We start from the raw sequence: 15,082 nt of genomic DNA on the forward strand, positions 1-15,082 counted from the left end.
ACTAACTACTTTATTTTAGTAAGAAAATTAATAGAACAAGTTTATTTTTAATAAATGATTAGTTGAATTAGTTGAATTAATAGAACTAGTTGAATTAATAGAAGTAGTTGAATTAATAGAACTAGTAAGTGTTTAATGTTTCACCTATATGAACATAGGAAATGTCTGACGACGAAAAAGATTTCATTATGTGCGAATACTGTGAAGACCAGCGCGACCTGTGCGACAGAAATTTCCTTGTTGATGATAGGCGCTTCAGCATCAAGCTGGATGAGACCTTCGAAGTGGATACAGTAAGTCACAACGACAAGTCTTTCTTCGTAATTAAGCATGACTTATATATGCTTCATTTGCTTCAACTTATAATTTTAATTTTTCACTATTCTACTAACGCATCCCCTGCCATGCAAGAATTTTTGTCTTGGATAAGATAGGTTTCAGTGCTATGGAAACTATGGAGGTAAAGAGAATTTACCTGAAAATCGAGCATGGTTATATTTTCAATGTCAAATTATACAATGCAGACACGTACACCTATTTTGAATGCAAAACTTGGCAAGCACTATGCAAGGCTTATGCATTTGAGCCTGATATGGTTATCACCTTTGATATTCGCCCGGAAGATGATATTGAAGGTAATAAAGACATCTGGGTCGATGTGCAGATGCCTCCAGTTCTACCATTATGTGAGTTTCTCAACCATATTTATGTCTTTGATATTGTTTATTCAAAAATAGTTGACAACTAATTTCTATTGATAGCTTATTTCCATTCAAGCAAACATGTCCGGCGCTTGGTAGACAGGACCTACTACTGTCCCGGAGCTGAACTAAACTGCGAGGAGATAAGTCATTATATTTCATGGCTTGAGGATCTTCATACTGTCAAGACAAATTTTCTTCCTGCACTTAGAAATGTTAGTACTCAAAACGTGCGACCAATAGTGATCGTATTGAACGACGGTCACATCTATTTACGAAAGATGGTAAGATTTTTAGTATTTGTCCTCAGTGCATCTTTTGCATACATTATTTTTTTGCTAAACTTTCATTGCTAAGTATATTAATTACTATACGATGTTCTTCAACAGGGACTCCCGATGACAGTTGTGCCTCAGTGGATCGAGACTAAAGGTCACATGTCAATGGTTAGCTTACGGCCAAGATATCCTACATTGCACATGAGTGCATTCAGGATTTCTAAAAGCGATGAATGCTTAATAGTGAAGATTGAAGCAAAATTGTTAACGATCCCAAAGAAGTACTAGGGGCAACAATGAGAAGCGCAGCCCATGATTAGGAGACAAGTTCATCTGCATGCTCCAGTATGATGAATCAGGAGAGCTGTACATGTTCTATGCTATTTTACCTGAGAGAGAGCAGCAGGAGTGATTTAGCTAGTTCATGCTCTTAATTAGTACTTGTCCTCTCATGTCCGTATTCTTCGTCATGAACTTAATCTCAAAGAGTGATTTGCTTTTGTGGTGTTATGAACGCTTATAATATCATGACCATGTTGAACTCGATGATATCTTAGCTTCTGGTACAAGTGAATGTTTCTTTTTAAGCTAGTGTTGGTGGTGATTAGATAGCGGTAATGACTATGATGATTAAACAGTGGTAATGACGACTATGATGATTTTTAGCTAGCTAGTATATTGTTGTTGATCATATGATGCAAGAGTTTATATATATATATATGATGATGATGATTAGTTATTATATCATTTATGAAAGAAACCGCAGATTAATTTCAGCTGGATGGATCCTAGCTAAGTGATCAAGTATATGCCATATCCATATTATACTTGATCACTTAATTATAGGTAATCAAGTATAATATGGATATGGCATATACTTGATCACTTAGCTAGGATCCACATGCATCCAGTCAAAACTAATCTGCGGTACTTTCACCTAATGATTTAACAACTAAAATAATCATTAAATTAAATTGAAAACATAAAATTAAAAGAAAAATAAAAAATAAAACCAAAACACCCCCAAACATTTAGTACCGTTGGTGTTACCAACCGGTACTAATGTCCTACACGCATCCGGGCCTGGCTCGTGCCACGTGGTGGCACTTTAGCGCCGGTTCGTGATGAACCGATACTAAAGGGGGGACCTTTAGTCCCCACTCTTTAGTGCCGTTGTGGAACCGGCACTAAAGGCCCTTACGAACCGGCGCTAAAGCCCGGTTCTGCACTAGTGCATGTACATCAGGATGGTGCACAGGACTACCCCTTCTCAAAAGAAAAAACAATTTGTTGTGCATGCACACATTAGAACAAACTTTTTACTTCGAATTTGGTTATTCCTAGCAAGTATTCCTTATCTCGGGCATGCTTAGTTGCTATCTTGGTCGGCTCATCTGAGCCAGGTAGCAATGTCATGCATCCGATTTGGGGTGCTTGGGGTTGCATGTTGTAGCCTTGGTGTGAGCCGCAGTCCAAAGAATCAGGCTCGTCTTTTGCCAGCTCAAGTTATGACGAGGATATATAAGAGCACCTTGCTCTTGAAGACCAAGCTAAGCTACCCTCTTAGGTCGGTATTGTGGATCATTAGTAGAGAAACAAGCTCTTCAGTTGGGTGAACTTCGGGGATTCAAGTCATGAGGTGGCTTTCAGCAAAACCTAACAGAGCCATGTTGGCTCATTTTCAATCTTGCGCCCCAATAATTTTCATTTTAACTGGGATCAGCGCAGAATGTAATTCGTCATGTCTCCCAATCCTACATATTATCCAAGATTTACAGCAGCCTGTGGTGATTAACTTGTGCCACTAACTTAAATTTGGTGGATTCTAATGCAATCACATGCCAATGAGTATACAACACACATGCTATCCTGAGATATCACGATTATAATATGTGCTAGCTCTTGAGGGTCCTACGAAGATGGTATTCAAATAGCTGAAGATGGTAGAGAAAAGTTGTGATAAATATCGACCATTGTTGAAGTGTAATCTTGATGGGTTGAGAGAAATTATACGGAACCGTAGGAGTGAGCGGTTTATGTATCTTTATCTCTCATTATTTCCTTTAGCTATGTTGCACCTACCACTTTGCATGTAATATTAGAGCTAGTGAGGAGAGAAGGAATGTAGTGGATCTACTTTAAGTTCTTGTCGCTGGCGGGAGAACATGCTAGCGAATAGGCAGAAATTTAGGTATTTGTCACAAGAGAAGCTACTTGATACTTGGTCTGTTCCAAAATTAAAGGTGTACATTTTCCAAGTTAAACTTTGTAATATTATATTCCATACCTTTTTTGGAGCATATTCTAGATTATATTGAAGAATACCAATATTGTTGGTCTCTAATTACCAAACTGTAAGCCCGGATGTTGGATCCAATGTCGCAAAGGTTTGCGTTGGCAAATTTTCTGCATACCTTCATTCCATGGCTATGTCAGTCTCAAAAGCCAACCGAGAATCACTTTGTTCACTAATACAAAATGTCAGGTAGTAATATAAAGCAACTTCCCCTTTTTTAGTGCATGTAGCCCTGGATGTATGCGTCGGATAGTTTTTCCTCTCCTTTTTTCATCTAATCCGTCAATATTGTCTTGTTGACCTCTTCTGCAAGTCACGTGAACTTTCTCAATGAAAACTAGATAGCTAGGATGACATATGGAAACTAACAGGGGCATGCACCTGCCCAGCCATGTTCGGACGTTTGATTGCGTAGCGATTCGCAAAGTAGTTTGATCCCGCACGAGGGCATCGTAAGTTTTAATTTTCAATCTTTAAAACTTACGACTTTGCATATGATATTTACGATTTTCTTGGTGGCTCGTATCAAGTTTTAGAGTATAAACTTTAAGCGATTTTTTTTGTCGGTCACACACTTGCAGGTACTAAAGTTGTGATTTTGTCGGTCGCTCGTACTAAGTTTCAAAATTTGAAACTTAACAATGAAAAAACTAGTCAAAACGTATTCAAAGTGTATCTTATTTGAAAGCCCTTGTCACTGTTAGATGTATATAGTCTCTTTTCGGTTTATCCCCATTGTATAAGGGGTTTCCTGCACTTTACCCCACATATATATGTATTGGCCTTTGGCCCTCAGTAAAGTAAGTTGCTCATTATCCAACATGGTATCAGATGTTAGGTTCCCCTCTCTCTCGCACGCTGCAACTCCGTGCTAGCTTCTCCCCCCAATCCGTCCCCTTGCCATCCGGCTGCCGCTGCTCTTACTCGCCGTGGATCCGGTCGTCTCCCCTGCACGGCTCACCCCCGGCCTCCCTGTCCCGTCTCCTGTCAGGACCGGCCCGGTCGCCGGCGTCTCCTGACCGGCCGACCGCCCCTCCACCTCGCTCCGCTGGCCCTCTTCGTCGCGGATCCGGATGCCTCTGTTGGCGGATCCGGTCTTCCCGACCCGTCCCGCCCGCTGACTCCACTCCCGGGTGGTCGCCGTCGCCTCCTACGGGCTGGCCGTCGCCGCCCCTTGGATCCGGCAGGGGCCAGCTCCCCTTCGCTCCCTCCGGCTGGCCCTCTTGCTTCGGATCCGGCCGGGGCCAGCTCATCCCGCGCCCCCTGCCTGGCTCGCTCCCTCGCCCGTGCGTGAGCGCGTGCACTTCTGCCGTTTCCTCGATCCAAATCGAGTCTTGAGCAATTGACCTCAAAAAAAAAGACAGAAAGTTTGTCATGTCCTCTTCGGGCTATGTTGTTGTTCCTCGATGTTCGGTGATCTTCGATGGCACCAGCAATGCTGAGTTTGTGGGCTTCATGCGCATCCATATGCGGGACTTCTTCTGTGGGGTGTTCTCTCTGGCGAGGTCCCTTGTCCGCCATGCCCTGTTGCGCCAGTGGCCCCAATCCCACCAGTGCCGCCGGTCCTTGCTGCTGATGCTTCTCAAGCTGACCGGGATGCCGCCAAGGCTCTCGATGATGCTGCGGTTGACGCTTATGATCAGCAGGTATCCGCATATTCTGATGCTCTTTCTGTCTACCGGGATGATCTATCTGCTTACACTCAGTGGTGCAATGATGATGCTCGGGCTGCTGCTGTTCTCACTGCGAGTGTCCTTCGTTTGCTTCGGAGTTTATGGGCCTCGGCACTGTTGCAGCAATGTGGTCCTATCTTTGTCAGCGCTATCAGCCCTCTGGCGATGCTCTATACCTCTTTGTGGTGCGTCAGGAGCATGCTCTTCAACAGGGTGACTCGTCTGTTGATGAGTTCTATTCACAGTGCTCTACCATCTGGCGTCAGCTTGACTCACTGAGGACAGTTGTTTGTGGCACTTGCCGTTGCTGTCAGACTACGCGGTCTGACTTGGAGTTTCAGAGGGTTCATGAGTTCTTATCTCGTCTCCGCTGCGAGTTTGAGCCCCGACGGGCTCACTTACTTGCTCGTGGTCGTGTTCCTATCTCGGAGGTACTTGCTGAGCTTCGTGCTGAGGAGACCCGTCTTTGCTCTGTTGGGTTACTTGTGGTTCCTTCCGTGTTGGCCACCCGGGCTCCTGTGTCATCTGCTCGCCTCACTGCTCCACCACTCTTGCCCACTCCTTCAGGGGGGGTGAGCCGTCCTCTTTATGCTGAGAAGAGTACATCGCGCCGTGACACTTTCTGTGGTTACTGCTCCCGGTCAGGTCACCCAGAGTCTGATTGTCGCCAGAAGAAGCGAGACCAGAGACGCTCCCCTTCCAGTGGCCCTCCTGCGTCTTCCTCGACTCAGTCACTCACTGACCAGGACATTGTACGCCTCAAGCGTCTACTTGCCTCCTCTGGCTCCTCGTCGACTGGTTCAGCTGCTGCTATGACTACATCCCCTTCTACATCACCGCAGGCCTCTACACAGTCAGGTACATCCTCGTGGGTTCTGGATTCTGGAGCCTCCTTTCATATGTCTTCTGATTCTTCTGTGTTGTCTTCTCTCCGACCTCTCGATTCACCTGTTAATGTTCTTACCGCCTTGGCACACCGCTTCCTGTTGCTAGTCCTGGTCTTCTTTCCACTCCATCCTTTTCTGTTCCTAGTGTTTCCCATGTTCCTCGCCTTACCATGAATCTTTTTTCTGCTGCCCAACTCACTGATTCTGGTTGTTGTGTCATTCTTGATACCGACTCTTGCTCCATTCAGGATCGTCGCACCAAGGCTTTGGTTGGTGCTGGCCCCCGGCGCCGTGAGTCAGAGGGCCTTTGGGAGGTTGACTGGCTTTGTGTTCCTTCCGCTGCCACCACTTCTGCCAACTCCCATGCTCTTGCTGCCTCTTCGTCTGCGTCATTCCAGCAGTGGCATCATCGTCTTGGTCACATCTGTGGCTCTCGCTTGTCTTCGTTAGTTCGTCAGGGCCTCTTAGGGTCTGTATCTGGAGATGTCTCCTTACATTGTAATAGTTGCAGACTTGGCAAACAGACTCAGTTACCTTATCCTACTAGTGAGTTTGTATCTCAGCGTCCTTTTGACTTAGTTCATTCTGATGTCTAGGGTCCTGCTCCCTTTGATTCGAAAGGTGGTCATCGCTACTATGTTTTGTTTATTGATGATTTCTCTCGCTGCACTTGGCTCTACTTCATGAAATCTCGTAGTGAGGTTCTCTCTATATACAAACGATTTGCTGCCATGGTTCGTACCCAGTTTTCCACGCCCATTCGTACTTTTCGTGCTGACTCTGCTGGAGAGTATATCTCTCAGCTGTTGCGTGGTTTTCTCGCGGAACAGAGTACTCTTTCTCAGTTCTCATGTCCTGGTGCTCATGCTCAGAATGGCGTTGCCGAACGTAAGCATCGTCATTTGCTTGAGACGGCTCGTGCGCTGATGATTGCTGCTTCCCTCCCACCCCATTTTTGGGTTGAGGCTGTTTCTGCATCCACCTATCTCATCAACATTCAGCCATCGACTGCTTTGCAGGGTGGTATTCCTCTGGAGTGTCTCACTGGTCGCTCTCCTGACTACTCCGCACTCCGTATGTTTGGATGTGTGTGCTATGTTCTTCTTGCCCCCCGAGAACGCACCAAACTGACTGCTCAGTCGGTTGAGTGTGTTTTCCTTGGTTACAGTGATGAGCACAAGGGCTATCGATGTTGGGATCCTGTGGGTCGTCGCTTGCGCATCTCGCGTGATGTGACTTTTGACGAGTCTCGTTCCTACTACCCACGTCCTTCTTCCTCGTGTTTCTATGTGGACGATCTCTCTTTCCTTCTCCTTCCCGATACACCCTCCTATGTGCCTCCTGTGTCATCTCTTTCTCCGGCACCTCTCATTTCTTCTCCTTCACCACCGATCCCATCTTCTCCATCCTCCTCCTCCACCTCTCCACCATCATCTCCAGTCCGTCGCCCTCTCTCACCGTTCCCTCTCCATTATACTCGTCGCCCTCGTCCTGAGGATGTCTCCCCTGACGCGCCTTCCATCTCTGGTGCACCTCTCCTCACGCCTCCCCCGGTTCACAACCTCCGGGCTCGGCCTCGCCCCCCGCCTGATCGCTACTCTCCTGATCGGTATGGTCTCTCTGTTATTGCTGAGCCCACTTCCTATCAGACTGCCATGACTCAACCTGAATGGCAGCTTGCGATGGCAGAAGAGCTTGCTGCCCTTGAGCGCTCTGGTACATGGGAGCTAGTTTCCCTTCCTTCCGGTGTTTGCCCCATCACCTGCAAATGGGTCTACAAGATTAAGACACGCTCCGATGGTTCCCTTGAGCGCTACAAAGCTCGTCTTGTGGCCCGTGGGTTCCAGCAGGAGCAGGGACGCGATTATGATGAGACATTCGCTCCTGTGGCTCATATGACCACTGTCCGCACTCTCCTTGCTGTGGCTTCTGTTCGTCAGTGGTCTATCTCTCAACTTGATGTCCAGAACGCCTTTCTCAATGGCGAGTTGCGTGAGGAGGTTTACATGCAGCCACCACCGAGGTACTATGCTCCTGACGGTATGGTCTGTCGACTTCGCCGCTCCCTCTATGGTCTTAAACAGGCCCCTCGCGCCTGGTTTGAGCGCTTCGCCTCTGTGGTGACTGCCGCTGGTTTCTTGCCCAATGATCATGATCCCGCGTTGTTTGTTCACACGTCTCCTCGTGGTCGGACTCTTCTCCTTCTTTATGTTGATGACATGATCATCATTGGTGACGACTCTGACTACATTGCCTTTGTTAAGGCCCGCCTTCACGACCAGTTCCTCATGACTGATCTTGGTCCTCTTCGCTATTTTCTTGGGATTGAGATCTCCTCGGCCTCTGATGGCTTCTACATCTCTCAAGAGAAATATATTCAGGATCATCTCGCTCGAGCTGCTCTCAGTGATGACCGCACCGTTGTGACTCCTATGGAGCTCAACGTTCAGCTTCGTGCCTCTGATGGTGACCCTCTTCCTAATCCCACTCGCTATCGTCACCTCGTTGGTAGCCTTGTCTATCTTGCTGTTACACGTCCTGACATCTCCTATCCTGTTCACATCCTGAGTCAGTTTGTTTCAGCCCCCACCTCTGTCCACTATAGTCACCTCCTCCGTGTTCTACGATATCTTCGTGGCACGATCTCTCAGCGCCTTTTCTTTCCCCGCTCCAGTTCTCTTGAGCTCCAGGCTTACTCTGATGCTACCTGGGCTAGTGATCCCTCTGATCGACGCTCTGCTTATTGTGTCTTTCTTGGTGGCTCTCTTATTGCTTGGAAGACAAAGAAACAGACTGCAGTTTCTCGCTCGAGTACAGAGGCTGAGTTGCGAGCCATGGCTATGCTGACGGCTGAGGTGATCTGGTTATGGTGGTTACTTGAGGATTTTGGTGTGTCTGCTGCTACCTCGACTCCCTTACTGTCAGACAGTACTGGTGCTATCAGTATTGCGCGTGACCCGGTGAAGCATGAGCTCACTAAGCACATCGGTGTGGATGCCCACTTCGTGCGTGCTGCTGTGCAGGATCAGACTCTCGCTCTTCACTATGAGCCCTCTGAGTTACAGTTGGCTGACTTCTTCACGAAGGCACAGACTCGAGCGCAGCATGCCTTTTTCCTGCCCAAACTCAGTGTTGTTGATCCACCATGAGTTTTAGGGGGGGTGTTAGATGTGTATAGTTTCTTTTCAGTTTATCCCCATTGTATAAGGGGTTTCCTGCACTTTACCACACATGTATATGTATTGGCCTTTGGCCCTCAGTAAAGTAAGTTGCTCATTATCCAACAGTCACAAGAAACACGAATATGAAAACAAAACTTAATTTGAACTATTTGTTCAAAAGATATGAACGGACGAGGGGCTCGGGGGTGTATAAGTGTACATAGCGTTGCACAGACAATCTAGTTGTGCATGTATTGATGTTTAGCTGGAGGTGAAGGGGCTGGGCATGGCACAAAGCATCGATCGTTGTGCATGTATCTCCCCGACAAGAATTCTTGATGCCTTTTTTTCAAAAAGGGGGGACTCCCCGGCCTCTGCATCAAAACGATGCATACGGCCACATTTATAGAGAATTCTTGATGCCTACCAAGCATATAGTACTAATGACGTACGATAATCTGTTCAATCCATTTTCCCTCTGCATGTGAAAGTGTAACTAATTTGTGACATATTTGGCCGATGCACCAGGAGCTAAGGTTTCTACAAGGTTTTGATGGGAGAAACGGGAGAAGCAAAGGTGGTATATATTGAGGCAGATACACGTACGTATGATGTGATTGTGATAAGAAAAAGCTTCTGAGCAACTATAACTCTCGCTAATTCAGTGCGTGAGTAGCCTTACAGCATGTGAGGAGGAGAGAAATGAAGTGGTCGCAAGTAGTTGGTATGTCCTTGCAGGAGGGACGAGAAATTATTGAAGTAATTGAGTCGTCGTTTGTAAAAAATATGTGTCAAAACATAACATAGGAGGGCATACTCCTCTCTCAGACTCCAAAGGAAATTTGCCAGAGGACACTAAACTGCGCACGATCTGCTTGCTGTGGTCAGTGGTCATGGTGGTATGAAAGGAACAAGGCAAATCATGGTGGTATGATCGCAGGCTTTCCGGGCGCTTTACTGCGGAGTGGAAGGAGTGTTTATGCCCCAAGGAAAAGAGGATTCAACATTTGCAACCCAAATGGAGACATCATTAAGATGAACGTTGATGTGGCTTTCAACAGGGTGATGTGAGAAGGCGGATGGGGTGTCATTGCTCGGGATCTTCTTCTGATGGCTCCTGAACATGCTGAAGCTGTCGCACTTCTTAAGGCAATGCAGCTAGTCGAGGTCCAGGGCATGGGTAGCGTCTTCTTTGAGACGGACTGTCAAAACATGCAGCTAGACGGACTGTAAAATGTTCACAGGTTTTTAAAATATCATGCATTTTATAGAATGCAACTGAACTTTTACATTGATAGTGTGCTCAGTTGACAGCAGGTACATACGTATTGCCAAATTTGGGTGCGCCCATCTACTAAAACAAGTCTATGTCTCCAACAGTATTTGTTGAGTTGCATATATAAATGTGTCGATTCGCAAAAAAATAATATAAATGTCTCAACACGTAACTATTGGGGTACCAAGATGTAAAGAAGACCATGCCTATACTATTGTGATATTTCCTGAATATTTCTCTGATTTACAACCATAGTGTACAGTTCCAAAACCATTGTTATCAGATATCTTTCTTCCATATCTGTTCTACTGAATGAGCATATAGTATTGTTATCAGATACTGAATGAATTGTAGTACGTATAGTCTCCTACTGAATTTATAGTATTGTTTGAGGTCGCATAAATGTTGAGGGAATATACAAGAACCCAGGACATATCAACAGGGAGGCTAATGGAATATGCCATTCAACTCTTAACAAATGAAGCACACATTTGTCTCAGTTCCTGAATTTTAGTATTGTTTGCAAATGACAGAGTCTCCAGAAACAGAAAAAAATTAACTCCCACAAACAAAAGAAACTATGGAACATATCAAATGGGAGGCTAAGAAAATCCAAATGATAAAGCATGCATCTACACTGTCTAAAAACAGAAAGAAAAAAAAGATCTCCAATCAAAAGAAAGGCATTTATACCTCTGTTCCTGAACCATGCTGTGCTCAGATAAATTGTAATCTACTATAGAACAGTAGCCAAAAAAACTGGTTAGCACAAATGAAGATGATCAAATTTTGGTTAGGCGACCTTAGGCTCATTTTAGAGTTGTTGTGCTGGACTGTGAAATTTAGTGGATCTTACTGCTTCAAGTAAAAAGAGAGATCTTCACCTAGATGAATCACTTGCAGTTACGACCTTAGGTTCAGGATCTTACTGGTCATATGTCTCTGTCTCTGTTAGTTGATTCGACCCATGCACATGTCAATAATCAGGTCAATAATAATGTGAAAGTTATATGTTTCTGTTAGTTGGTTCGACCTATACATCCACATGTAAATGTTCTGTCGCCACATTCAGTAATGTCAGGAGCTCAACTCTGTAATTTTCTCTCCTTTTTCTTTGCAAGGCAGAGTATAGATCGGGTTACAATTAGAATACTACAAGTGTCTATCGAGGTCAGGTTACATCACCTCCTTGCTTTCTTCAGACTAAAGAGCTTACCTGAAGGTGGAAGATGACTATAGTGCTCTACTGTTACTGCTCTACTTGGTGCACCTGGTTCACCCGGCTGAACCAAACCGAGTGCAGGATCATGTGGAAGATGTCGTACTTGACGGGCTTCGTGTGCCACAGAAAGTGCCTCTGCACCTTCTTCACATTGGACCGCATGGTTATGTACCTGCTCTCCGGGATCGCCAGCAGGATCTCCTTCAGCCTGGGTACATCTTTCTCTGCCACCACCACGGAGAACGCGGTCCAGTCAAGCGCGTCGTCAAACGGGAGCACAAAGTTGTCGGCGATGATCACCGGGACGCACTCGTAGTAGATCGCCTCCACGATCCGGGGGCTGTTCACCTCGTACCCCATTGGACAGATGCAGTACTTGCTCGACTTCATGTGCTTGGCATAGTTCATCCGCCGAGTGATTTGGCGTGGGATCCGGGTGTATATCCGCATGTCCGCGTCCTTGCCTCCCCAGTACTTGACAAGGACGGGCCGAACACGGCCATGCATCTGCCCTGCAAAGAAGGCCAGGATAGATCTCTCGGCCGCTGGCTTTCCGCCGATATCTCTCACAGGTCTCCTTGCAGACTTGAGGTATGTTTCTGGAAGGGACACGTCCCTTCCACGGATGAAAACCCCTTCTGAGACATCTGCATTACAGAGAGCTTTGATGGTGTTTTTCCGCAATTCGTCATGTAATTTGGTCGTGTAAGGTCCCTGCAAAAAAGACCTCGTGTCAGTAACAAGATACTGATTTCACTTGTAATTATAAACAGTCGTCTGATTTTATTTAAGTGACTCTTCAAAGATAAATATGCAGGCATGTGACGAAACATACCCAGTCATGGCAAGCAACAAAAAAATGATCGGCGCCTTTCGTCCGATTCCAGTACGGAAACTTAGCAGAGATCATATCTATGTAATTCTTCATAAATATAGACAGCGGGTCGAGTGTATTTGATCCAGGCACATAAAGATTATGCTCCAGCTGTCGAGCGCTATACGGCAGATAGAACAGGTGCGCTCTGTTTGGATCCCTGACAACAAAATTCTGATCTGCCTCCATGAGTTTCATAAACCATCCCTCGGACGCATAGATGCCCTTCAACTCCGGAGAATGAAAAATTGGTTTTGCTCCATCATGATATATGAAAACCTTAAGAAGCCTCTCCATCAGTTCATAACTCCTACAAGCATAAGTTGAAAGTAATTTAATAAACCATCTACCGAACTGAAGAAAATTAAACATTATTTCATTTTACGGGCAAAATGACCGAACAAGAAAGTTGCCTACATATAACTGGGCAGTTAGATGAGTGGGTTCATACTTTACAGGCTGGTACGTACCAACTATAGCTAGAGAATATGAAGGCAAACCAGCGCCTTACCTCCTAAAGACAGATATGTTCCTGAATAGAGGTGCATACAAATCAGGGTCACCAACTACCAATGGCGCATCGGCAATCTCTTTCTTTGCATATATAAGTTCTTCATCTGCCTTCGTTGACCAAAGCGGCATCTGCTAAATCGACAGTTCAACAAATAATTTTACCATGTCGACTCCAGATGCTGAATATAGAAATTGCATCACACAAGGGGTAAATCCCTAACCTCTGGCCTTGGAGGCGGTTCTGCATTTCCACTCTCGTCAAGGTCTTCGCTGACGTCAGACCTCCTTGTAGGAGGACCACTGGAAATGGGCTTCACAATTGCAAAGGTTAAAATTAGAAGTTTCAATTGCTAAAAAAAAAGTCTACCCAGCACTAGATATGTACCTCCTGGAGAAAAGGGGCCGATTCCTTCAGTGGATTTTCCTAGCGAATCAGTAACTTTTAATTAGAGGCTATAATAAGACATACGGATACTCTATGCGTATAAAAAACATAGCACAGCATGCTAACCTTCCTACTGTACATCAGCATATGTCTTACCCCAAGAGAAGCAAAAATTGCAGAGAAAAGCAAAAATACCTTCATATCAGGATGCTCGGGTTCCTCTGTTGATCCATCATCAAAATTCTCTGCCGGCGAAGGCACCGGCGCCGAAAACATGGAAGGGGCCGGTGATATCTTAGATGGCAAACGGACCTGCGAAGCAAAACAAACAGTTCATTTTGCATGCTCAGATCCATCCAAGATCCAACTGCATCACATTCTCCTATCCATCCCATATGCAGGCTCATTATAACTGGTTCAAATCACCCAAAGTCCAACATTTCAACTCATAATTAAGGATTATATGTTCAGCAAGAGTTATGCAGGTAAAGCCAGATTTTGACTGCATTTCAACCGCTTTTTCAAATCTGCATTATGAACTTGGGGAGCACAAAAATAATCTCTGCGACGGAATCTCGGCACGCACCTTGGCATTGAGGGGAGGGGGCGGCGGCAGCGAGGGCGAGGGGGCGTCGTCCGGGGAGCGCCCCGCCGCGGCAGCACGGGGCCTGGGGTGGAGGCGGGCGCCAGCCACGAGCAAGGCGCGGCCGGGGACCTCGGTGGTCGGAGCAGCCAGAAGCAGAGCCGCGGCCGCCGCGAGCACGGTGACGGCGGCGCAGGCGAGGACCACGCGGCGCCGGGTGAGGAGACGGCGCAGCAGAAAAGGGTGCGGCATTTCGGGGGCGGTGGTCGCCGGAGACGCGGCGGCGGCGGCGGAGGCGGGGGGTGGCCGGTGATGGTGATGCGTGGGTAGTCCACGGCAGCGGTGGGCGATGGAGATTGACGGATTTGCCCCCGGTGCCACATGCCCATTGCTCATCCTCCTCTTGAATGAATTATTACTAGTATAGTATAGTAGTAGCTAAAGAATCCTCATTTTTTACAAGGAAGGATGTGATTAATATTTGTGATTTCATTACCTTATATAGAATAAGAAAATCATATCTTGGATCCGTCGATTTTATTTTTTTTGTAGAGGATCTTCAGCATTATGGATAGCCCGCCCCAAAAACCGACTCTGACTCTTGCAATGGTCCAGTTTATCATATGCACCATTTTTAATTTGGGCAATCATTTATACACGAGGTCGCATTGCAACCACTGATGCTAGCAACGGAGTGAGTCTTGCATTGCGCCTCATGTCCATGCAGCGCACGCAAATGATACACTCTCAGTCTCGGAAGGAGCAAGGATGTACGCATGGAGGAGTTTTTCCGTAGTCGACTAAAGGAGCAACAATGTTGCCATCTCGGGTATCAGCGGTCACCGGATTTGGGGTGGTTACAAAGGTTTGAGTCTTTGGGAGTGCTCGATAGTGGTAGGGAGGGAATGAGGGGGTCGGAGAGGTGGGTGGGATAATCGCAAAGGTTTAGGAGGGGCCGAAGAGGTAGGCGGGCTAATCGCAAAGGTTTAGGAGCGATCGGCAGTGCTGAGGGAGTCCAGCAGTGGAGAACCCATCCAATGAAGGAGAAGGAAATGGCACGCACTTGAATTGTTCATCCACGCTAGCAACTGAAAAAGGAGGAACGAGGGAAGAGCCCCTTGTACCGGGCCTCTCTATTTCTGTTGTTGCCTAGTTATAATAAAGGCTCGAGTAGGGTCCCAGCTGGAATGAGATTTTTGGCCTCAACCTCCAAAAATCGTTTGGGCCCTATGA

The 15,082-nt window shown here is 46.3% G+C and overlaps 1 protein-coding gene across 2 annotated transcripts; it reads right to left on the reverse strand.

Moving 5' to 3' along the window:
• Window positions 1–11,252: 11,252 nt before the first annotated feature.
• Window positions 11,253–14,154, reverse strand: LOC123073517 (probable glycosyltransferase At3g07620). 2 transcript variants are annotated; one of them, XM_044496615.1, is made up of 7 exons: window positions 13,853–14,154; window positions 13,462–13,578; window positions 13,267–13,305; window positions 13,103–13,192; window positions 12,880–13,010; window positions 12,330–12,678; window positions 11,253–12,208 (listed from the first exon to the last, which is right to left on the reverse strand). In XM_044496615.1, the coding sequence occupies exons 1-7, from the start codon at window positions 14,099–14,101 to the stop codon at window positions 11,522–11,524; spliced, it is 1,662 nt and encodes a 553-aa protein (XP_044352550.1). In that variant the 5' UTR covers window positions 14,102–14,154; the 3' UTR covers window positions 11,253–11,521. The 2 variants fall into 2 exon arrangements, with proteins under 2 accessions (XP_044352550.1, XP_044352549.1); XM_044496614.1 differs by having other exon boundaries at window positions 12,880–13,013.
• Between the last annotated feature and the right edge of the window lie 928 nt (window positions 14,155–15,082).

Source organism: Triticum aestivum, chromosome 3D (assembly GCF_018294505.1).
Source record: "Triticum aestivum cultivar Chinese Spring chromosome 3D, IWGSC CS RefSeq v2.1, whole genome shotgun sequence".
Classification (NCBI taxonomy): domain Eukaryota; kingdom Viridiplantae; phylum Streptophyta; class Magnoliopsida; order Poales; family Poaceae; genus Triticum; species Triticum aestivum.